This window comes from Cynocephalus volans, chromosome 6, assembly GCF_027409185.1.
Source record: "Cynocephalus volans isolate mCynVol1 chromosome 6, mCynVol1.pri, whole genome shotgun sequence".
In the NCBI taxonomy this organism is placed as follows: domain Eukaryota; kingdom Metazoa; phylum Chordata; class Mammalia; order Dermoptera; family Cynocephalidae; genus Cynocephalus; species Cynocephalus volans.
The window spans coordinates 59,029,666-59,055,693 of NC_084465.1; the positions used below are offsets into that span (position 1 = coordinate 59,029,666).

The 26,028-nt window shown below is 33.3% G+C and overlaps 1 protein-coding gene across 1 annotated transcript in view; it reads right to left on the reverse strand.

Moving 5' to 3' along the window:
* Positions 1-26,028, reverse strand: part of SEMA3D (semaphorin 3D) — a 124,448-nt gene that overhangs the window by 15,405 nt on the left and 83,015 nt on the right. The window contains exons 8-14 of the mRNA XM_063100692.1: positions 24,372-24,486; positions 23,092-23,161; positions 20,907-21,051; positions 9,703-9,925; positions 5,014-5,102; positions 3,072-3,113; positions 61-218 (exon numbers count right to left, since the gene is read on the reverse strand). Of these exons, the coding sequence (XP_062956762.1) occupies positions 61-218; positions 3,072-3,113; positions 5,014-5,102; positions 9,703-9,925; positions 20,907-21,051; positions 23,092-23,161; positions 24,372-24,486 (842 nt within the window). The remainder of the gene's footprint in view (positions 1-60; positions 219-3,071; positions 3,114-5,013; positions 5,103-9,702; positions 9,926-20,906; positions 21,052-23,091; positions 23,162-24,371; positions 24,487-26,028) is intronic.

Consider the following 26,028-nt stretch of genomic DNA (forward strand, 5'->3'; position numbering starts at 1 on the left):
TGTTTGAGATATTTGTCTTCTGGAAAAGAAAGCTTCACAAAAACTCTATGTGCCTTTCACCTTTTTGAAGTGGGTGCATATCGAGAGCATGCATTTCCATCCCAGGCACAGTAGGGGTCTCTGGCAAGACAACAATCAGCACAAGCTTTCCCATAAGTGTCGCATCTGTGCAAGGAGAGCTGAACCAATCCGTCTCGGGAACCAATGTACAATTGTTGCTGCAAATCAGGCAAAACAAATGAATTAGAAGCCTCTTTCAGACTAGTCTTAAGAACTTCCCTTTCTCGAAGACCATGTGACAGATTTAAATCTGTTTCCTCTGGTGTCCTGGTATTGTTAATGCTTGTACAGAAACATAACAAATAATAAAATTCCCTTCTACTCCTGGTGGGATGGTGGTTTGAAGAAGTCAGTACTGAAATGGACAGCATTCTATACAACTAGAGTATGCTTGGCAGTAATTTAAGAAGGTCAAAACCCAGCTGCTATACTGAGGAATTAAGATGTCAAATTTCTTCAGTAGTAGAAAATATTCTTTGGTAGATTACATCAAGCACAGATGCTATAGGCAAAACTGATGGTCTTCCTCTGCCATGGCTCATCTCATTAGAGATGAGATTTACATAAATTTTTTTGAATTAATCATTTCATTTGCTAATGAAGTATTGATCTCTGAAAGAACATGGGCTATAAGTGGAACAGAAGGTATTTGGTATCACTATGAAGAAAGTATTAAGCAGGGTTTAGGGATTACCATATCACAAGTGAAAGGCTGAAGGATATTGAATGAAACATAAAATGAAATTTCATTTAAAAAATAAGTCCTGAAATTAATGCACTGCTCCCTATATGCATTCATTTGCGTGTCTGTGGTAGTGGTGGTGGAGGGGGTGGGATGATGCAAGTGCCTAAGCTATAGTCTGTACCTTCAAATAACTCATGCTCAACCCTAGTGGGCCATGGAAAGCTTTCAATGAAAGACGAACATCTTAGAAATAGATATTGGCATAAGTAATATATGTGTATTCAGCCTACAGATATCTGTTTTATACCTGTGCTACCCATTAAATGTTAGTCAAGACTTTCGAGTTGCTCAATGCAATGAACTCTGTCTAGTAGTTGTTTCACTAATGATTATACCCTCCTTGAAACTTTCTCTACTTTCTCCTGTTTTTCCTCTTTATTTCTGCCTAAGAATTCGTCTTTTGGGGGATTCCTTTATTTGAATTAGATGTTGTGTTTCCCTCTTTGCTATTCTCATTTCTTTACCCATTTTATCGTACAAGGACTCAGAGGTATTTGGAAAATAATAAAAACGTGAACATAATAATTCCCCCAAATCTACTACTCCTGCTCTAGCTTAGCAAGAGGCACCATGATCACTCACCCAGGCACCCAAGAAATAAATCTGGGAGTTGTCTTTGAATGTTCTTTTTGACACATTCAACCTGTCACCATTTCACATTCATTCTCTCATATAGAATTTTCTAATCTATTTTTCCCTCTTCCTCTCCACAGCTATTACCTTTGCTTCAGTTCTTATCATTTCTTTCCTGGACTACTTATAAATGTTCTAACTATTTCTGCTGGCTTCAGCCCTTTTTTCTCAGCAATTCCCACCTCTACCCCAGGTCCCAATCCATCTTCCTCACTGCCACACTAGACTGATCTTTCTAGAAAGAAAAACATTATCATGACATCCTCCTGCTTAAATTTTTTAATAGTTTTCATTGTCCTTAACATAAATTGTTAAACTTCTCAGGAGGATATAGAAGGATGTGCTTTCTCCTGCTTTGGCTTACTTTTCCAGATTCATTTCTGGCTTCTTACCCCTCGAAAACACATATGCCCCTTGCTCCAATTGTACACAAATTTGTTACAATAAGCTGTAGTCTCTCACTCTTCACACCTTTGTGAATGTTCTCTCCTTCTACTTGGCACATACTCTATCATTCCATCCCTTACCAGGTTAACTACAACATCCTTCATGGCTCAGGTTGTTGTCTCTTCTTTTAGCTCTTTTCTCCTGTTCTTTCTGGCTCCCTTCCAGGCTACTTTCTCTCCTCTGTCTCTCTAGTATACACCTCTATTATTACTCTGAATTGTTACCATGTTCTTTTGTCTCTCATCTCCATTGTGAGCTTCTGGAGGGTAATGGCTATGTCATGCATTCATTTCTGTACCCTCCAAACACAGTAGCAGGCTTTCAAGAAACAAATGGTAAATTAATAAGCAAATTAATGGAGAAGACCTGAAGAAGAAACCTATTTAAACCTTTCCCTAATGCTAGTGCTCTGCCATGCTAGACATAGTCGATTAAGACTATTTTAGCAATGCCTTAATGTTAAACATATTATCATATGACTTTCTCAAATCTTGGGGGTGCATATAGAAATGGTAATGCAAGTCTGAATCGTTTGAGTCTATTGGGATTTGGAGTACCAGGGACTGTAAAATCATATTAAATGTTATTACCATTAGTGTAATTAGCTACGATATACTTTATATTTATAATGTGCCATCTCTCTGTTTAGAACTTCGTATGCAGCATCCTATTTAAACTCACAACACACTTAGGAGGTGGATATTGTTTTTCTAACTTTACTGTTGAGGAAATTGATTCTGAGAGTCAGATATTAAGCAGTATGTTAAAGGTTGACCACTGGTCACTTGCCAACACCGTCCATATTCTAACTCCTATACTCTCTGATTAGAATCTCTTTTTAATGGTTATGGTGGATATTTCTTATGGTCTTTAGAGAAAGACATCCTTGTGAAATTAGAAAAGTGAGCTCAGTTTTTAAGAGCCAAAGGAAGGGGAGAATATAGTGTTCAATTAATCAAATTTGGTTCCATTTCTTCTAGGGCAAGGCAAAAAAAAAAAAAAAAGAAAGAAAGTAAAAGAAATCCTTCTAATCAATTAATCAATTACAAGAGAAACAAATAATCTAAAACATTTTACATTATTTACAATTTAACTTCCAATTTCAATGTATTTTCTTTCACATAAACTTTGATTCAAGCAACCTGTTGCTTTTGTGGTTAATTTTTACTCAAAAATTAGAAAGTACCTGCTTCAGAGACAACTCCATGTTCAAGATGATTGATGGGTGCTGAAAATAGAAATTAAATGTCAATACAGATAATCATTAACAGGCTTTAATATTAATCAATATATTTTTATCTTATACCAAAGATTACTGAACTAAACATCAAGGCTCTTTTATATAGGGGGAAAAAGAATCCTATTGTAGACTATTTTCTTCCAATATGTAGTGATTCTACCTTAATAGAAATGGTGAAAATAATTATTTTAAAGTATCTTATGAAGGAAAAACTATCTAAATGTATGAGGAAACACTGCATTGAAAATTGTTCCCAGTTACCCACAAGTAAGTTTTCTTCTTCTAAATCTGCTTATCTTAACTGCTTCCATGTAATTCAAACTAGTGTTGACAAGAACATCTAAATAATTATTTATTACCTCTTTCTGGTCTTACTTAGCCCAGTAGTTCAAAACTTGTTTAAATAAGAGAGTTCTGAAAAGTTATAGTGCACCTGTGGATGGCCATATTCTTTACAGAACACTATAAGACACTGATGGTCATAATTTCGTGATATGAACTAAGGTCAGTTTTATTTGTAGAAAATATGGCTCTATGCATGAAAGATAAAATCAGAAACATGAATCCAACATCTATCAAACCAAAAACGACAAGATCTTTAATAAAAATTTTATTATCTACTATTCATCCATTTCTCGCCAGCCCATATTTATCAGTTGACAAACAGTAGCAGATGTCAAAGATTTAAGAAAATATATGAAAGAAAATTTTAAGTGAGAAAATTCTATCCAATAATTTTTTTGTTATGAATTTTGAAAGAACATGGCCAAACTCATCAAATTATATGCATTAAATATGGTGCAGTTTTTCATACCTCAATAAAGCTGTTTAAAAAACGAAATAAAAATAGTGGAATCCAAACAGTTCATTTTGACCTCTCTCTAATAACCACTGAATGAGACTCATTATAATGTGCCTGTGTGTGTTATGAGGACTTTATTTTTGGCCTCTGGGTTCACACTTATATTTGACATCTGCCTTTCCCTTAGGAACCACCCAAGGGTTTGTTTTGGTAGAGGCCAGATAGCAGGTCTTGTTCTTGTTAACTCCTTGACCACTATTATCATCACAATGTAAACAGGATCCTGCACAACCCAGCATCTTAATTAACCTGAACCCCTTACAGGGGAGGGCTCTAGTCTCTTTTAAGGTAATAGATGTTTATAAGCAAAAAGTCCATTTTAATAAACTGTCTCAACAAAAATGTTACCAAAGACAGCATGTATTTTACAAAGCTTTTCTAAGATATACAATATTATTTCTAATATTATTTTCAAGAAATAATTTTAAATTAAATTTCATTGGGATCTACAAAGAATGCCACAATTCAAATTTATTGGTAAAAAAAAAAAAAAAGTCAAACATTCTCAGAACCTGGAGAACTGTTGTTTTAGATCTACTAACTCCTTTTGTCAGGTCAGAGGAATTGAACATATATGAAGACTCATTATCATGCAAGCCTTGTTTTTTTTTTTTAATTTCTTTTCAAAAAAATCAGATGTGCATGATTTATACACTCTTCCAGTTTTCTCAAATTCAATTGGGGAAAAATTGAAAGTAAAATTTATAAAGTAGAAAAGTATCTGGATAGTAAAAGCAATCCTAGGATTTTATTTAATGTAGCAATTTGTCTGACTCTATGCTTAGAGAATGCAGTAATGAGAGGCAATCCCAGGAGTTTTGGATTCGTGCTATTCTATAGAGGAAGGTGAATCCCATTCTTAGTAACTTATGACACGTTTTTCATTGCTTAGGGAAAAGAAAAATAAAGGAGCAAATTTCAAAGACCCCTCCAGGAAAAGTGATGATGTATTAAAATAAGTGTGCTTGTAACTAGGACTACTCAGTTTCACCATCTCTTCTCTTGGAACCCTGGATTGAGGCTTACCTTGAATATCTGCAACTCCTCCAGCACTACCTCTTCCATATTCCACTTCTCCTTTGAAATGCTGACAACTTTTAGGAGGGTTCCAATGTCTTAAAAAAAAAAAAAAACATAACCCATTATCCTGCTGTTTCTATTTCAATATTTAGTTCTAAGCATATTCCTAGAATCCTTCAAATCGTTCCCTTCACTTTTCTTTAAATGCCTTTCAAAGAACCAGATTAAATAAAGCATGCAAAAAATTGAAGCTTAATGTATATATTTTTCCCTTCAGAAATATTATAGCTTTTAGCTAGTAGAAAACATATTTATTAAGAGAATATTAAAATATACTCATAGTATTTTCTTAACAAAAGGAATATATATATCAGATTTAAACATTGGTTGAAATGATAACAGAGGTGGAAAACTAATTCTCTCTCTCTCTGCAACTAATATACATTTGGTGCTTATTATATTCAATTCAACATATAAGGCAAGATATAAGATATACATTCTTTTAATAATGTCAACAAATGGACAAGAAATCATTGAGGCTATCTACCTGAGGAAATTGTAGCTCACTCTACAAATGTATTCTACCTTCAAAATCACTATTAATGTGCTAGTAACTGAAGTTGTGTTTAAAATTATTTTAGTTCCACTTAAAAGACAATACAAGGAAGAATTAATGTTGTGAAAATGTCTATACTACCCAAAGTGGTCTACACATTTAATACAATCCCCATCAAAATACCAAAGACATTCTTCACAGAAATAGAAAAAGCAATCCTAAAATTCCTATAGAAAAATTAGACCCCAAATAGCCAAAGCAATCCTGAGGAAAAACAAAACCAAAAACAAAAAAAAAAAAAAACAAAGGCATTATGTTACCTGGCTTCAAACTATACTACAAAGCTGTAGTAACCAAAACAGCACAGTACTGGCATAAAAGCAGACACATGGATCAATGGGACATAATAGAGAACACAGAAATCAATTCATGTACTTATAGCCAACTGATCTTCAACAAAGTCACCAAGAACATACACTGGGGAAAGGACAGCCTCTTCAGTAAATGGTGCTGGGAAAACTGGACATCCATGTGTAGAAGTATGAAACTAGATCCATATGTCTCACCATATAACAAAATCAACTCAAAATGGATTAAAGACTTAAATATAAGACCTGAAACTAAAACTCCTGGAAGGAAACATATGAGAAGCACTTCAGGATGTAGGACTGGGCAAAGACTTAATAAAGAAGATCCCCAAAGCATAAGCAAAACAAAAGGAAAAATAAACAAATGGGACTATATCAAACTTAAAAGCTTCTGCACAGCAAAGGAAACAATCAACAGAGTGAAAAGACCATCTATAGAATGGGAGAAAATATTTGCACACTACATGTCTGACAAGGGATTAATATCCTGAATACAGAAGTAACTCAAACAACTTAACAGTAACAAAACCAAATAATCCACTTAAAAAAAAGGAAGAGCTGAATAGACATTTTTCAAAGGAAGACATACAAATAGCAAACAGACACATGTAAAAATGCTCAACATCACTGAAATTCAGGGAAATGCAAATCAAAACCACATTGAGATATTATCTCACCGAAGTTAGACTGCCTATTATGAAAAGGAGGGAGAATATGAAATTGTGGTGAGGATGCAGAGAAAGGAGAACACTTCTACACTGTTGATGGCACTGTAAATTAGTACAGCCATCATGGAAAACAATATGGAGAGTTCTCAAGCAACCACAGATAGAACTACCATATGATCCAGCAATCCCACTCCTGTGTATATACCCGAAGGAATGGAAATCATCATGTTGAAGGATACCTGCACTCCCATGTTCATCGCAGCTCTGTTTACAATAGCCAAGACATGGAACCAACCTAAATGTCCATCAACAGATAACTGGATAAGAAAAATGTGGTATTCATATTCACAATGGAATGCTACTAATCCATAAAAAATGAATGAAATTTGGTCATTAGTAGCAACATGGATGAGCTTGGAGAAAATCATGTTAAGTGAAACAATCCAGGCATAGAAAGAGAAATACCACATGTCCTCACTCATAAATGTGAGCTAAGAATGAATGAATGAATAAAAGCAAGAAAGAAAGAAAGAGAGAGAGAGAGAAAGAAAGAGAGAAAGAAAGAAAGAGAGAGAAAGAAAGAAAAAAGAAAGAAAGAAAGAGAGAGAGAGAAAGAAAGAAAGAAAGAAAGAAAGAAAGAAAGAAAGAAAGAAAGAAAGAAAGAAAGAAAGAAAGAGAAAGAAAGAAAGAAAGAAAGAAAGAAAGAAGCAAATCATAATAATACATTGAACATTCAGAAGGAGAGAACAGATCTATGGTCCCTAGAGGTGGGAAAGGGGGAGCAGGAGGAGAATTAGGGAGGAACTGAATAATGGACACAAAGAATAATAACAATTTGTAAAGATGAACATGCTAAGAATACTGATTCGATCATCACGCACATAAATACCAATAGTCAACTCTGTACCCTATAGATAGGTTTAATCGATTATGTTTCAAGTGTAAAAAAATATATATAGCAAATGATTTTAATATTATTCTATTATGCTACCATATAAAATCTTTTGTTATTTTTAGGACAACCTGCAGCAACCTTAGTTTTTGTGGCTGTATAATAAGCCTGTAAACTGGAAAATGAATTGCAATGAAGTAGAATGCAACATAACATGAAGAGCTGTGAAACAGTGACCTGTACAATAAGTGAGAATACATTTTTATGCAAAACCCAAGGTATTCCAAGAACCCAGAAGTGCCAAAGAATACTGTTGAAATTTTTTCTAAAATGATTGTTGCGTTTTTAAAGTATTTGACAGAGAAATTGCTGAAGTAGAGACAAGATAGCATGATTTGATATGAAAGTGAAATATAGGTTTCTTGATAAGAAAAAAATACTACAAATCCTCCCAAAAAGGGTTTGACTGGATTGTTCCAATACATTTGAATAAAAGTACATAACACAGGAAAATACAATGCAAGGTTAATCATGTATACCAAAATTTGACATTTAGAAAAGATGTCTTAAATACAGCATCTTATATTGCAGTTCTACAAGGTGATAGAATCTACCAACACTTCACAGGAAGAAACAGATAATCTCAATAGGCCTATACCAGTGTACTTAAAAAAAGTTTGTGGGAAGATTCATATTATCTTTTAATTCTATTTTTCTACAAAGTTTTTGAAGTATCTTCGTACAGCAAGAGAATCAAAAACACACTTTAGAAAAAGAAAATATCCCACTTTGAAATTAATTTATACAGAATAGATATTTTTATACTGTCGTGTTTAAAATTCTAGTGTTCTGAGCACTGGAGTTGGAGTATAGTAACATAGATAGCAATAACTCTGCTTCCACAAAATAACTCTTAAATGACTCTGGAATCTCTGAGAAATATTAAGTATGCGTCTTCCAAATGCCAAAATTGAATAGCTACCTATTTATCTTAGTAGTGCTTTAATTTTCTCAATAAAAGTTAGGTAGTACCATCTAGTGGCTGAATGACACTTATGACAGTGAATTGAAAGACAGGAATGAATGAACTTTGGGTGGACAGTGCAAATTCAGTGTTAAACTCATGAAAATTAATAACAAACTAATCATTTCAAGTCTTGACCTTTTAATAGCCATCTCTGTAGTCTTGGGTACATCCCTTATTTTTCCAGGCCTTGGAATTGCCATGTGTAACATAAACAGGTTTGACAACTGGTGTCCAAAGTCCCTCTGAGTCTGTCACACACATGCTTCCCAATAAACCTAACTTCTGTAAAACCAATACATTTTAAAATATAAAATTATTGTAAAATTGTTTTGCACTCCTAAAAACATATTCCAATTAAAATGTCCATTTCTTGAAAAAACATTAATTTCTATTTCTTTATGAAATGCTTGATTAATTAAATTATATTATCTAGGATGCAGTGCATTTTGTTTAATGATACGTGTTATACTGCCATCAGAATTCACATGACATTATTAGATAATACTTGTTCATGTTTTTGAGTCCCACCAAGTAAGCAATAGTTCTCTTTCCGTAAAAATTATTTTTTAATCATTTTATAATTACTGAGTGGGCAGACAAAAAATAAATACAATGAGCTCCAATAATAAGAGTCCACAAAATTTATTTTAATCTACAAAATTAATTGTAACCCACAAAATATAAGGACAGGAAAAATAATCTCCAAGAAGTTTCTATTTAAACCCCTTTACAAAGTAATGCTTAATGTTCTTCAAAAGCTATCTTAAGTCAACTGAGTCAATGATTCTCAAAATCAGAAGAAGGGATCCTTTGGGGTAGAACTTATCAAATATCCCTATAGGGGCAGGGAAAGGTGAAGTTAGAAAACAGAGAAACATTGCTTTGCCTTACTTTTTTAATTTTAGCCCAGAGACATTCATCAAATACGTATTGAGCGCCTAATCTATAACAGGCACACTGCAGCTGTAATAAGCAAATATACCTTGAAATCTCAAATAGGAGACTGGGAGATATTTAGATCAATTAAGAGCCTGTGTTATAAATACAATTTGAAGAAACACTGATAAAGCATTAGCTAATGGTTACTCATTTTGATTTTGACTAATAAACATTTTGATGTTTTTGTTTTTTGTCTAATAATTAAAAATTCCTTCGAAAGAAAGCATCACCTAGTTCAAGCGTACCTGTTCCAAGAAACATTACATCGTACTGGCCGTCTTCTGCGATGACATGATCCACCACTATCTGCGTCAGTCTGTAATCCACATTGATTCGCTTGAATGTTGGTCCTCCGGCAACTGGGTATACTGACTTATACATAACGGGGTGCCGTTTTATGAAACTGATGACATCATCTGGAAAATCTCGCGTGGATTTAATCAGTGGGTCATAGGTTTTACTTGGACACTGAAAAAAAATGTGGAAGGAGGTAAAGACATTGCTAATGCACTTGAGAAATTTACACTTACTTCCAATAAATTTTTTAAGGCTTATCGTTGGTAATATTAAAGGAAAGAACAGTAGAGTTACTATAGAATCACCTGTACTGGTAAATAAATACCCTCAATATATTTAATCCATTTTTCCCTCGAAAATATTCTAAATTATATCTATTTATTGGTATTTTCTAATGTTTCCATAGTGAACTTTTTTCTTATGAAGATTGTTTCTAACGAAGATACATGAAATTTAAGGTGAAATAACTGTTAAAAAAAACTAATCTGTAAACATGAGAACATAAATAATGGGAAACAATTATTTTCAATGTCCTTTCAGTAAATTTAAGATTTCAGTACAACTGAAACCATGTTAATGAAAAATAAAAAGGAACTAATCAAGTCACAAAAATCACTTTCAAAAGAGCTTCAATAGTTTGAAATTGTAATTATCTAGTTTTTAAAATAACTGGTGTGAAAATTATACTTTGAACAATTCAAAAGCTCTTCTCCTAAAGGATCTACGGAGAAACCCTCAGGGAATTTTTCTCTCCTGTCTAAAATTGCTTCTTACCTGCTTTTGTGTCCATTAAATCAATAGTTAGCATAACCTGCCCCCTGGTGGTACAAAAATAAAAAATTCAACCTACTACAAATTAAATTTTCATTTATACCAAAATAAACGAATTGCTTTACAACTTGACTTTTTAAAATTTTTCTTCAGAAAATAAATCCTCTTCCTCAACATAAATCTATTTTATGTTTCAATATATTGTAATTTAGGAAGCTACCTCAGATAGAGCAATTCCGTTATCACATTTGAATTATTAGAGGACTAATGAATTCTTTTGGAATGGAAAACTAGTTGATTGATGGAGGCATAGAGAAGAAAATGACATTTGAGAAAGTTTGTAAGAAAATGCTTCTTTTACCTGTTTTAGTTTTTAGACAAGTCGGGAACATAGTCTCCACTGAACTGAGACATTTATATTAGGCACTAATTAGAATCATGTCAAGGCTCCAAAAACACATTGTACTTCTCAGTCGAAGTATTCAAGAGGGTCATTCTAAGGGAGCTGAAGGCCCTGGCCTTAGTCACATATATGATCCCAACCCCCAATTTATATCAGTAATGGCTCGTTATGAATTAGAAGAAAGTTGTACTAAAAAAAGAAAGAAGTTGTACTAAAAAATTAATGATTTTCTATAAATAATTTGAGAATATCTTTAACTTTCACAAAAATCTTGAAAGTCTGTTATTAAGAAACTGATTATTTCTTGATATCTATTTATTTGTCCCAAGTGTGTATCAAACAGATTAGCAGAGTCCTAGAATATTAGCCATTTGGTACTTATTTAGTACATTCTTCACTAGGTGTTGGTCTAAAGATCTAAGTCTGTGTATTCAGTCAGTGTAGCACTTAGCCCTTAGCATAGTGGAATCTGTCAACTCAGTAATGGAAGGAACCCTATATTAAATAGATTTAGCAGAGACTCAAATTGGATATGGAGCTCAAATGATACAAAGCTCTTGCCCAATTACAGGCTGCATATTTGAAGCTCAGTCAAAGGCCATTCACAGTGGGCTTACAGTTTATAATGCCTGCAGTTCAATCTGGTTGGCCTATCATTAAAATAAAAAATAAAGCAAGATTGTGCCTGCAATACATTTTTGAAAAAGACCTCCAACTTAAGAAAAACTCTCCTTTGATTTTGTAGCTGTAGTTATGCAGTGGCCAAAATTTAAAAAAAAAAAAAAATCATGACATTCAAGACACAATTTCTGATAATTAGAAATTTTAATGTAAGAAAATATAGCTGAATAAAGATATGAACATTTAGCAAAGAAATAAATATGACAATTTTCATCCTTGCTCACCTCCTCTGACAAAAATGTTTAAGTGTAGTAAAATCTAAGAAAAAAAGAAGAGAAGGAAAACCTGTTTTCTATTGATATTACAAAATGATCTTCGAAAATATATTTTTTCTTATGGCTGCTTTTCCTCATGGCATACAGCCAGTATTTGGATAAGATCTTTATCCTCTCACTTGCTATGCATGATCTCTCAGGTCTGACTCTCCATTGTGCTTGTACAAATGAAAATGATTTGGTAGAGTTACTCCCTGAGGTTTAAGATAGTACAGTTTGAACCAAATATTATTCTAGTACATTCAAACCAGTGGAAATTTTGCTTTGATATCATACAGCTGTGCAGCGCGCAGATCTAAAAATAACTCGAGATGCCCAGCAATGTACGCAGGTAAGAATAAAGTAGGAAAGAAAAATTCTCTTAAGGAAAAAGAGAATGTGGAGAAATGCTTCATCTAAAGCAAACGGTCATATTCAATTGTTTATTTTCCTCCAAATAATTCTAGAAAAATTGCAGCTATACATCCCAGGTATTAAAAATCTAGTGATTTCTTTTGTCTCTCTATAAATGCACTTTTAATAGCTATTAACAAGACCATCTGAACATACTAGAGGTGACCATTTATTTCTTCTCCCTCCAGTTTTCTAACATTTGCCTAAGTTCCACTACTTTAGCACTTGTAAACGTAAGAAATAAATCAGAGAACTTATCTTCTGTGTCTCCACCTACTATTTTTGAAAAAGTCTAAGACTGTTTAAAATTTGAGCAAAAGAAAAAAAAAAAAGAAGAAAGCTATTACCCAAATGTTAAAATGTCAGTATAGTGCTGGAAACATTAACCCCAGCACAAGGGTAGAAGTGAAAAGAGAACCTGCCTAGACAAACCCTGAGATGAAAGGGTAAACCGCCAGCAGCAGCCCTGGTTCAGCACCTCTCTGTCACAGCCGCGATGGCTGGCTAGGTGTGAGCATGTTATGCTTGGCAGATCCGCGTGTTTGCACAGGGCCTTCAGTAGTGGAGTGGGAAGCAATGGATAAGAGGAGAAAAATGGTTTTTATCCAATGAGAGAACTTTGCCCCTTGGCAAGACACCAGACAGCTGTTAAAAGTTTTCCCCCTCTGCTGCCTTAGGCAATTCTCTACAGGTTGCTGTTTCCTTTTAAACAAATCAGAGGAATGACTAATGTGGGAGAAGACATGGCTCAAGGAAAGACTGAACCAGGCTTTCATTTTCAGCAAACTGGGAAAAATAAACTGAATGTGTAAAGGAAGTCAGATTTTTTTATTTATGTAGTAAAAAATTCAAACGTAATGGGTGCCATCTTATCACCCGCTTATTCACCTAAGAGTCAGCCTGTAACCCATACGGGCAAAGCAGGACCCTACATTAAATATCAGAGCTAGAAAGGCCAGAGGCAACAATACAGACGTAAATTTATTTCTCTATCTTGTGCTCTCTTTTGAGATTTCCCTTCTTTTAGAGGAATTTATATACCAAGAAAAGCAAAACACTATTGAATGTAATAATTAGCCTGGCATTTAGAGGACTTTATTTGAAAAGCAAATGTTGGCCCTATGGGAAAGAAAGCTGACAGGTAGCTGGAAAGGTCGATTCACGTTAAGAATCTGTTGCCTGTCACCATATTAGAGAAAGGTAACCTATACAAATATAGAGAAAGGGAGATGATAGTCATGCTTTATCATACGCCCCTTTCAGTGTCACCAGTTTTAAGTACTTGAAGTCATGATGCCCAGATTCTAGTCCCACTTCTGCTTCTCCCTTCTAGAACCAAAATCCTAGAAAAAATGTAATTAGATATCTTCAGTAATTTAGAGAGATGATGACAAAGTAATAGTTTGTTTTCCACTAGGGGGAAGGCCTTGCGGTGAACAAATATTAAGGGGAAAATAAATCTGTGAATTCAATATGACGAGGAGGCATGAGTAAGCCAGAGATGCATAAAATGAGATTTCCCCAGTTTTCCACAGATTTTTAAATTAATTAGGAAAGTCTTCCTTAAAGCCAAACAAACCACAACAACAATAACAACAAAATGTTAGCCATATTCCTCAGGCACACAAATGGGGATAATGCGAGATACTTAGGGAGTTCTTCCACTATATTTCATATTTTTCAGTCTCCTTTGGTAAGACTATCACAGTCTAACACTATATGAATCAAGAGGAAGTTTTGGATATTATTTTTGAATTCTGTATTTTTCTTTGGTCAATTACACTTATGGAAGTCAACCTTAAAACATCTTTTTCGTACAATATAAAAAATAAAATTCTGACTTAATAGGACCGGCATAGTTTATAATTGGGATCTAATTTAAGAGATTAATGAAGACATAAGATTCTGAGAACCATTAGCTCTCTATGGGAAGAATGTGTTATATAGGATTATGCCAAAGTTCAAGCCAAAGAGTTCAGGTGGAGTAGGAAGAAAAACAGGGTGCCCAAAGAGTTTTGAGCTTGTGGATTCCAGGGTTACCTCAAGTGCCTGCTGTTGTGAACATAAACCAAGGTAAAAGTTGCAATTTGTCAACAATCATTCTAGTTCTACCTGAAGCACCATTACATTCATCTGGTCTTCTAGGTGGACTCAATTATTGACATTATGTATTATTAGCCTATCACCTAATCCCTCCAAGATTTGCTTTTGTGAAGCAAAATCATGAACAAATCTCAGGTGAGCTCAGTGATGCCTGGATATAGAGTAAAAATGACCTTTCTAGAGCAGGGAGGTTATGCCAGGACCCAGAGCTGGTCAAGTACTGTATTTCTTAAGATGAACTTTCCAGGGGACCTGGAATCAAAAAGAACTTTGTAATTTCTCAATGTCTTTTACAATTTAGAAAGTCTAATAATTTAGTGGGACTAAATAAGGACTATCAGACATATCTACAGGCACATCCCAAGTTTGGAAGGTTTTATTTCATATCAGAAAGACGAACGATAAGGACACTGCAGCAAAGGGAGGAACCTGTTTGGCCTTTGCCTTTGACTTTCTCCAGAGAAAAACCCATGTGAGGAGTCGTTCGTGACAGGACTTCTCATTCAGACAAAGATATGAAATGTTATAGAGAGGGAGATATTTCATTATTTTACATGTGGTGATAGTTGAAAAATTGCTTAACATTGTTTTTGTAGTGGACTGTTAAATTAAATAGCTAATTGATTAATACATGAAGATGATTTCTGAAAAAAAAAAAGTTTGTTGATTTTGTAAAGATCTGAATTCCTAAAATAGAATTGGAGAGGGGAAATGCTTATTTAGAAAATATGTGAGATTTAACAAGTTTTACAGCACATTTTAATATATTTTTCTTAATCAAGTTTTACAGGACATTCTTAATCAAGTTATAAGGATATTGTAATACTTTGTCTTTTTTTTTTTTTTTTCACTAAAAGGACACATTATATTCACAAATAAACCATGGAAGGTCAGTAAGCAGGAAGAAGGAGGTTAGCTCAGTGGTTTTGATATTTCATGTGCCTTAGTGTTTCTTTCCTTAGCATAAAAATAAATTAATTGATTGATTAAACAAAAGAAAACCAACCACAACCTACACTCTGAGGCAGGGAGAAAAAAAAGATTCAGAAAGTAAGTTAGAGCTGAAAATGAGCATTTGTTCAAATCTCTAGCATCAGATACTGAAAGAAGCAGAACTGCTGGGAGAAGTCGTCTTTAAAAACACTGCCAGGATTTTTTTTTTTTTTTTAATGTCATGGTGTCCTTGACTTATGGCTTTGTTTCAAATTTTTGAACCAAGAAATTCACAGGAATGCTTAGAACCACCATTTTGTACCACCTCTTTTTAGTATTTATCTGCAAAGAAAGAACAGGTTTTGCTGGTGCATAAGCTATTAATAGGAACTACAATGTGTTTATCCTTTACCACTGTCCACACAGTAACGTTATAAAATTGAAGTACAGTACCTATAATTACCTTCTTTCACTCCCTACCAGAAAATGGAGCATTCGTTAACAAATTCATGTGTAAGTTTTGATCTTTAAAGCAAAGCTTAAAAATTTAACAGTAAAAGCATTGACCATTTGGGGGGAAATGGAACTTAAAAAGGAATTGCTATTTTTACAAAATTGGACAATTAAAAATTGTCAATAACTGTAGGAAAATGATTCAAGAGTAGCAAAACATACATTTAAAAAATATTTGAACTTCGAAAAGAAGTAATTCATTCTCATCTCTTTGATAAGGGAATAGTTTAAAAACTGAAATTCACTTTTGAGTAAACATTCACTAGTATTTTACATTTATGCATAAATTGTAAAAATCTCTCATCAACAGAATAAGACAACACAGTACACCACTTAAAATAAATCAAATATAAATATTGAAATCCTCTGCCTGTACAAATCTTCCCCAGATTCTGAGTTTTCTAGCAGCCTATTTTCGGCCTGACTTCAGTTTGATTTCCATATCAGATCTGTATCCCTCACTGTATGATGGACTCTCCCATTTCACTTGGAACTTCTTATTACTAAGATCCAGAAAGTAAAAAATGATTGAAAAAGTCCTCCTGAACAAAATATGGCTTGTTCAGACATTTTATTTGGACACCAGAGGGCAGAAGAATCACTTGAAGTATGAATTCTGTAAATGTATCCTTGTGCGTCCTTGAATTTGCAGGCTTAACACTGTGGAATAGTGATATCATCATAAGGTTAGGAGTTTAGCCTTGACTCTTTGTTCAAGGAAGTATATACAACATTCTGTCAAAACCAAAAAATTAAAGAAGGCATGACATGCTGAAAATTGTAGTGTTTGTTAACAATGATGATGTCAACACAAGTCTCTACTGCAAGAACAACTTAGAATTCAATCTTAATAGCAATACAGATGCAGAAAATGTAAAAGCAAAGGCATTCTTTCTTTTAAATAATCTATTTAAAAATTTTAACTGAAGCGTAAAATGGCTTTCAGTAAAGGTCCTAACCATTTCATAGCAAGCAAATTATTCAGCAATGTTTTTATTAAAGTAAGATATGTTTCCCTGAATTACAATAAAAGAAATGAAAAATGTAGTACATTTTCAAACTTCATTATTACTTGCACAGAGAACAGATCAATCCCTGGGGAAACAATGTAAGGTTCTGTTTGGTTGTCTGTTTTTATTACTTTGAAGGTAGAACAATATGGAGATTAGTGACTTGATTTACAGGTAGGCAGGTCTAGCTTAATCCCAATCTTATCACTTCACAAGCTGTGAGACCATGAACATGCATTTACCCTCACTGAGCTTTTCCTTACCTATAAAATTGGAAAACAATACCCACATTATGTTGTTGTTTTAGAAATGTAAGTACTTATCACAGCATCTGTACCGTGAGAAGTGTTCAAATATGATTTCTAATGAAAATTTCTGAGCTGGAAGCTTGTAGAAAAGAGAAAAATAATCACATCCTCATTTAAACAAATATTACTGAAATTAGGTTGCTTATTAAAAGAACAGATAAGAGAGAATGTCAGAAGATAATGTAAAAATAAATGCAGGTTAATTTTAGGTAGGAAGTTCAGCAGTATATATCATTCAGATGAATGTTAGGGAATATTAAAGAATAGAGAGAGAAGACTGGCCAGAAAACTTTAACATCACTTTTCATTCTGCTGTTTTTGGCAATATGATATTGGGAAAGTTATTTAATTATTCTGGGCATCCGTTTTCTCTTCTGCAAAACCAAGGTGAATTATGTAGTCTCTATCATCCATTCCAGTTCTTACATTCTCAGATTTTACAAGTGTAGTTACATGATATACTGTGAAAAATAATTTCAATGATTTTCTGAAAAGTAGAGTATTTAAAATGGTGAAGTTTATTTATAAAAACATATTTGTGTAACACATTTTCAGATCAGATATATGATGTTCCTAATTTCAACATCAGTATTCCAAATATAAAATAAAATGTAGAAAAACAGACTAATATCACTGTGTACAAATAAAAATAAGATTTTTAAAAAATGGCTAAAGAATAATGAATTAAGGAGGTTACATATCTATGAATAATTTTAGACATTTTTAAAAATGTGGTCATTGTGATTTCAAAAAGAATATGAAAGTAACTAGTTACTTGGAAATAATTGATAACCTTTGTCTACTGTGGCCTTCTAGACTCAGCCTGCAAACTTGTTAGTAGGAGTATTTGTCACTTTTCTTGTGCAGAACCAATTGGATATGGTGGGTCAATAAAAAAAATACTTGAATATATCTCAATATTATTAGTCTCATACTAATAAATTCATATTGATTCATGTGGTTGCTCCTCATCTGAAAACAGCACAGACATAATCAAGTTCAATTCAGTTCAACCAGAAAGAACCTCTTTTCCTTTTACCCAAAACTGTAAAGCAAAATAAATAACTTTGGCAGCAAACAGAATTTTTTTAAATCTCTCTAAATTCTATAAAAGGGCACAATCTACCTGGATCAAAGAGAGTTTTCTAGTGGAGTCCTCCAGAAGGAGACTTTGTCTTTCTGTCTCCACTACCAATTGTAGCCCTAGTACAGCTATGGATAATCCTCAAAGCTCAACTTCAGATGCACATGTGTTTACACACTTCAGAAAGCACAGGAATTCCATGAGAAATATTGATGCTGAGAAAGAATGTATATTAAAAAAAAAAAAAGAAACCTCTGTTAAATGGCCCTTCCTTTGTCCTAATAATTCTTTCCTTTCCAAAAAATGTTAAAAAGAACATGTTAAGTATTTCTTTGTTGGTTTGGATACAGAATATTTGCTCCATAATTTTGAACCTTTCAAGAAAATTTCTACAGTGAAAACACATTGTATTTTGAGTATTCAGCAGCAGAGACTGATTTGTTTAACATAATTTGATGCTTCTTTTCTCACTGATGAAAAACACTCCTCACTGACATTTATGTTTTCCTATTTTGGGGGGAGTCACTATTTCAGAGAAGAGGCTGTGTACTTGCAAGGAGAGTCATGTAAAATGTGAGTTTTCTTTAAGCCTCATATAACATTCATACCTCTCTCAGGCAAGAGCAGGGAAAGTGGTGGCAGCAATCAATCACTTCCACAGAAGCTCTAACTTACACTATAATTGGAAAATAATTCATCCTGATGCATCAGCATGTAATCATTTTTGATAATTATTTTCAATTTCTAAGTATTAAAGTACATAACTTCTGTGTCTATGTATGCAAATAATTTGCTATGATTAATGTAGATGGTTTCAGCCCCCAATTCTTTCTCCTATAACATCTAGATAATTGAAAAAAGATTGTTTTAATGGCCTGATGGTGACAGTCTTTATTTCTTTAAACAAACTCATGTAGATTCAGCTCATAAAGTAAAAGTCAATAATCCTTTACCCGAAAATATTAATACAATAAAATTTCCCCAATGAATGCTCTTTTCCAAATTCTAATCACCCCCGTATATCTATCAGTACTCATATATCTATATCTAAATCTAATCTATATCTATCTACACATAGGCATATACTATCACACTTAGGTCCACTGCAGCACGATTCACAATAGCTAAGATACAGAAACAACCTAAATGTCTATTGATAGATGAATGGATAAAAACAATGTGCTGTACGTATGTGACACACACACAACGTAATTCTATTCAGCCTTAAAAAGAAGGAAATTCTACACTATGCAACAATGTGAATGAACCTTGAGGACATCATGCTAGGTGAAATAAGCCATTCACAGAAAGACAAATACTGCATGATTCCACTCATGTGAATTATCTAAAAACAGTAAAATTTATAGAATCAAGGAGTGGAATGGTGATTGCCAGGGGCTGGGGAAAAGGGAAAATGGGGAGTTACTACGCCATGAGCATAAAGTTTTAGTCAAACAAGAAGAACAAGCTCTGGAGGTCTGTGGTACAGCATCGTATCTAGAGTCAATAATAATGTATTGTACAATTAACAATTTAAGAGGGTAGATCTCATGTTAAGTGTTCATTTCACAATATAAAAAAGAGAGAAAACAAAAAAAGGAATCCTGAAAATTATGTAAAAAAAAAGTTTCTGCAAAAATAATGATCACCTTACAATTAGGCCAGAAAACATTCCTAAAACAAATTTATATTAAAGAATTGTAAATGGGAAAATCAAGATAGTTGTATGGTGTGCTTCCGAAATTTAATTAAGTTATATGGAAGAGAATTCAGAAAGCACAGCTACCAGTTATTTTCTCTTTTAAAATGAACATATGAAAATACAATATTCAGTAGAATTTGATAATTGTTTTAGGCCTGTTGGTAGAAATATTCAGAATAAATCCTGAATTAAAAAAATATGTATTTTTTTCCTCCTTAGTATTAAGTCAATTCACGCATCGTGAATTATTTAAATAAAACTATTTTAATGATATCAACAAATGGGAAAAAAAAGCCTTCTATTTATAATTCATGTGCAGCCTTTTAAACTGCAGTTATTTTTCTTTTTAAACAAAGCATAAACTCTAAAACATGCTTCTTATTGGTTCATCTGTGTTTTAAACATGGTTTGTACTATTTGAAAATAATTTTGAACTTAGCGTTCTCTAAAATCTCTTTCTCATATTAAAAATGCATATTATTCCAAAGTGCAACAAAATAAAGAAAAGATAAATGTGTAACAAGAAAAGAGATAATTTAAATGAAACATTATAACTGATGGGTCCTTTTAAAGTAGAAGTAGAGATTAGAAGACTCTCTAGCTAGATGCAGAGCTGTATGTGGGAAATAAACACTTATTTGGCATTTACATCTAATTTAGGTTATTTATCATTCTAGACAACTAAGTCATTTTGATGATTCTGTAGACATGGTGGGAATAAGCTCTATATTGTCAGCATAGTTTGCTCCATATGATATCGTCCGTTATTTCCCATGGTACCTAAAATTCTCATTCAAAGGAAAAATATTAAGTTCCAATGAAGGATGGAAACATTAACACATCACTATAAACAAATAAGTTATTTAAAAATCAACAACACATGGTGCTACAGTGAACAGCATTCTATTATTAAAATAGAATTAGAAATTGAATATGAGGTTAGGAAAATAATTTGGTTATTAGGTTGGATACATACCGTACCAGGTCGGGGATAAGGAATCCTTCCATCATACTGCACCCAACGATGGTCTGCACTTTCCTTGTGAGCATATGGACCATTAAAAACTGCTCTGATGTCAGCCATGCTATACACACAAACAGCAGAACCTTTGAATATGGAGCTGAAAGAAAGCAACACAATTCAATCACTCACTGATTCATTCAGTGGACATTTAGTGGAATTGAACAAATTTTTGCAAAATAATAATGAAAACTGTTAACACTAATCAGATATTTCTTTTTATCTCATTTCTGGAAATTAAAATACTTTTTGTTTTTTGAGTCTAATATTTTCAATGATTCCTGTTCTTAAAAACAATATCTCCCTTTATGATCTAAGAGACATATCATCTCAGCATTACACAAATGAGCTAATGATTCCCTAGGATGAGTAACTCAATTATTAATATTCCTGGAATGACATTAATGGGAAACATTGGGAGGTAATGATAAGTAGGCAGCTGGGAGAAAACCAGCTGCTAAGAAGGGAGGTGACGTTCCCACAAAAATAACGTCATATGCTTATGATATTTTAAAGGAATGAAGCATCATGCTTAATGGCGTTACCAGTACTGTAGCTTAATTACATCTTTTCAATGGACAAAGGATGTGACGTGCATTTCGACATTACCTCAGTCTTCAGGGCAGCGTTAAAAATAAAACCATAAAGTACAAAGAGCTGACTTGTAACTTCACACTCTGGGTGGGCAGAAACTTGGTAGGGGAAAAAAAGAACTATCTTGGGGCTACATTTTCCTGGCACATATCTGTGCCTTGTGTGTGGAACACACAGTGACTTCAAAGAAAGTTCCATGAATGGAAAGGTGCCAAGAGAACTAGGGCTGAGATACTTAACTTCAGAAACTACAGGAACTTGTTCTTCTTGCACCTTTTTATATTTAAATACACATGAACAGAAAAATGGAGTCCAAGACAGCAGCTTCTCAGGGTATCTTCTTTATTCTTATATTTAAATATTCACATTCTGTATTTTATAATTAATCAAATAGTATTGTGTTTTCTGCTATATTCTGAACAAATAGTACATTTCTGTTTATAAATAAGGTATTGTGAACTAAATAAAGCATATGCCACAGAAAGGAACTTAAACAATAATTTGCATACAAGCTAGTTTAAAAATTCATTCAAAAGGAGGCAGTAAGATCATTTCTTCCATAACAATAGCACTAATTCCTCCAATACTAGTATCAATATTCATTGACAAAAATTGAAAACAGAGCTGTTGAAAAAGTGAAAAGTACTTCCAAGAATGTAAGCAGTAATATGTAACAGAAGTAAAGATGTGCTTTGAACACAGTCAAGTGTATATTACTGAATTAGATAAAAATTAAGACAGTAAGGCCCACATATTCGTTGAGAAAGCTTTATAGATGCTACTACAACTTTTAAGGAAGTAACAATATCTCAGTGACTTATACAGGACAGCATCACGCAAAAAGAAGACAAGGATACTGGGTAGAAACCAGGAAAACATCTTCACTTCTAGTCCCATTTTACTACTGATTGGCTGCTCTTCTTTGAGCAAATAATACAAACTTTCTTTGCCTAAATGAGTAGAGCAGTGAAATGGTCATAACAATCACACTTCCATTTTCATAGGGTTATAGGGAAGTGCAAATAAGACAGCACGTGACAACATTTTAAGAGCCAAGAGTGTCCTTTCTCATGACTACAGCCTCACCAATGAACTTAATCATTATGCATGTATTTCTTTAGTACTACTTCTATGACACGTGGCTGGAAAGTATTTACTATAATTGGTATATACATATGCCTTTGTGCCCAGCAATTTTACCCTGGGAACTTATCTCACAGATATGCATGTTCATAGGCGGAATGACATGTGCACCAGGTTAGTCATTAAAGCATGATATGCAGCTGCAAAGGACTGGAAACAACAGAAATGTCCATGTACAGGGGACTGGTTAAATAAATTGTGGTAATCAACATAGGGGGTACTATGCTGGTGTAAAAAGAACAAGGAGAGTTTTTATATTAATATGAATAGCTTTCTAAGAAATGCTGTGTGAAAAAGCAAAATGAAAACATGTGTATGACATGCTACTACAAAGGAAGGGACACAGAGCTTACATACATTTAACAGTTTTCCAGAAGGGTTAAAAGCATTTTGTTGAACATACCTTGTTGTGGTAAAGACTCCGTATACTACAGGATTTCTTTCATCTCTTGTGGGGAGTAAATAAATATCTTCTATTAATGGGAAAAGATGATTATTTATTTTTATCTTTAATAATGCAATATTTCTGAAACTCTAAGCAGTATATAAAATTAAGATAACAAAATCACCATACTGTGACTAAGAAATTAAAGGTAAAAGGTGGATTTTCTCCTAGCTATGGGACATTGAGTTGGACATTTAATTTCTTAAGTGTTTACTTCAATCACCTATAAATGGGATGGTCCAATTGATAATCCCCACACAGTTTCCAATTAGGAGTATATGAGGGTACCTCAAAAAGCTCATAGAAAGACTCCTTTTATCTTTTAATTCTATTTTTCCATGAACCTTTTGAGGTACCCTCATGTAATTTCATATAAAATAAAAATCAAAAACCAGGTAATTTTTATCTTCCAGTTTAAAAAGTGTTGTCCTGTAATTTGTGTCAACTTATTGGTAATTCAATTACCTTTTTGATAACAATAGGAAAATAGCTACACGAGTAATTGGTGCTGTGTTGATAGTAAATTACGTGAAAATACTATTCTTTAAAAGATTACTTAAAATGTGACTGTGCTTATATACAACATGACAGGCCAGTCATGAATACTGAATATATACTTTAATGCTGTAAGACACACAATACTGATGAAATCATTCAATGATGTAGATAATCATTTTTACACTGCATTGCAAAAACAAAAACAAGTTTGAACAGATAAAAGCTAATAATGCAAACTTTATGTACAACCAAAAAAAAATCTTTCTAGTATTAGCTTTGGGGGGAGTGAAGAGGAGAAATAAAAAAGGAGAATCTGTCCATTGCTTCTGAGTATTCCTTTTATTAACATGTCAGAGGGACAGAGTTCACCAAATCTCCTGTATTCTCCAGCAGAGGGCATCTTGGAATAAGGAACCAAGTTCTTCCTCCACATAGAAAGTGTCTCCTTCCAAAGTGAAAGACTGCATGGAGAATGGATGGACCACTTTGCAGTCGCAGAGACCATATCTTCAGTCTCTTGTTCTGGTTTGGTTTCCTCCACTGACTTTGAGTTATTTTGATACAATGTGTGCCCAACCCTAGAACACCTCCATGTGCTTTGTGTGCGTGAATTTAATAAGAACTACTCTTACAAGCCATGCTGGACTATATATAATCAGGCATTTGGGGCTAAAATAAAATAAATACTGAATTAATTAGGCTGTAAGACTTTTTCAAGAAAGAAGGAATATGTGACTTACGAAGCTCATCAAAATGAGTGTCTGCTCCATCACTTCCAGGAATTGAGCAAATCAACCTGGCCTTAAGAAAAGTTGTCCATTTGTTTATCAGGCTGCGTTGTCCTCCTACATCATTCTGAAAAATAGGAAAAAAAAAAAAAAAACATAAAGTTTTATCAACATGATTCTATCACCAACTAAAACTAGTAGCTATTACCAGTAGCATCTTACTAATGTCATTGTTTACAAAGACACAGAGCCTGGTCCTTGAACTTTCAAATAAGAGAAAAGGCAGTTTTGTCCCTCAACCTTGAATGCTTTTCTCATGGTTAAATAAATTCAATGCAAGCAATTTAGTTCTAAGGACTGAGTAGAGGTGTGAAAGACTACAGTAAGTAAGGCAGGCTTGGAATCAAATCTTATCCCTACCAGCTTTTTGCTCCATGACCCACAAAAGACGATTTAATTTTCCAAGTCTCTTTTTTCTTATTGCTAAAATATGACTAATGCCATGAAATATAGTTATTTTGATGATTAAATGGATAAATTGGTGTCAAGTGCTTAGCATAGTGCCAGGCAACTTGATTTCAACAAAACCTAGCACTGATTTGTGTACTATTTATATTACTGAGAACAAATATTTGCATCCATTAGAAATATGCCTCTGTATAGACTTAAAAATAGTCTTTTCCAAATTTAGTGCTCTACTAATTAAACATTAAGGCAACATAAACATATACATAATAGCATACACATAAAAAACCTTTTAAAATTTTTAATCTATATTTTTATACTTTATTCTTACTGTGAAATATTTCATTAAAAATGTTCTCTAGACATTTATCAAAACATTCACATTTAAATCAATTAAGTAGAATAAACAGGATTATGCTATTCAACATCGGCATAAAATATATACTTCTTCCTTAAAATTATGTCCCTGTGAACAGTAAATTAATGTGATTTCTTTATTTAACCAACTCAACTAGCTTTGATTTTTTTATAAGACATAAAATGAGACTCATTCTTGGAATAGATACATGAAGTACTTAATTTTGACTTTCAAAAATTACTTTTGGAGCCACTTTTGTCATTAATCTGTTTATATTTACATATGAATTACATAAAACTTTTTTATCCTTTGATCAGTCTATGTTCTGTAAAGTTAATGAAAAATTAACTGTAAAGTCTATCTAGGAACTATCTTCTTCAGGCTTCATCTCTGAAGTTGAACTAAAATAGAGAAAAGCATCTAAATGACTACTCCAAACAAGAGAATTCAAAGTCATACTCCTATAAACACTTCCTATCCTTGAAGAAGGGAGAGAGGGGGAGGGAAGGGAGACCAGAGACCACAGGTATCTTTATAGCCTTAGCATCTAACACCAAGGGTGTATGTGACACCCAAAGTGAATCATTTTTAACATTCTCCTTTGCTAAACAACAGAATAATTTTCAGTACTGGCTCCATAAAAATCAGGAATACGGATTTTTTTTTTTAATTTGTTGTTCAGGCTTATAACAAACAACACTTCTAAAAAAAGAATCATTTTGAAATTTAAAAGCATTAAAATTTAATAGAATATTTCACGTATGAACTAAAAAATTTGCACTTAACAAAACATCAGACCTCACAGTTCACACTATGTTTCATTGTTTTAAATTTTAAATGATTTCA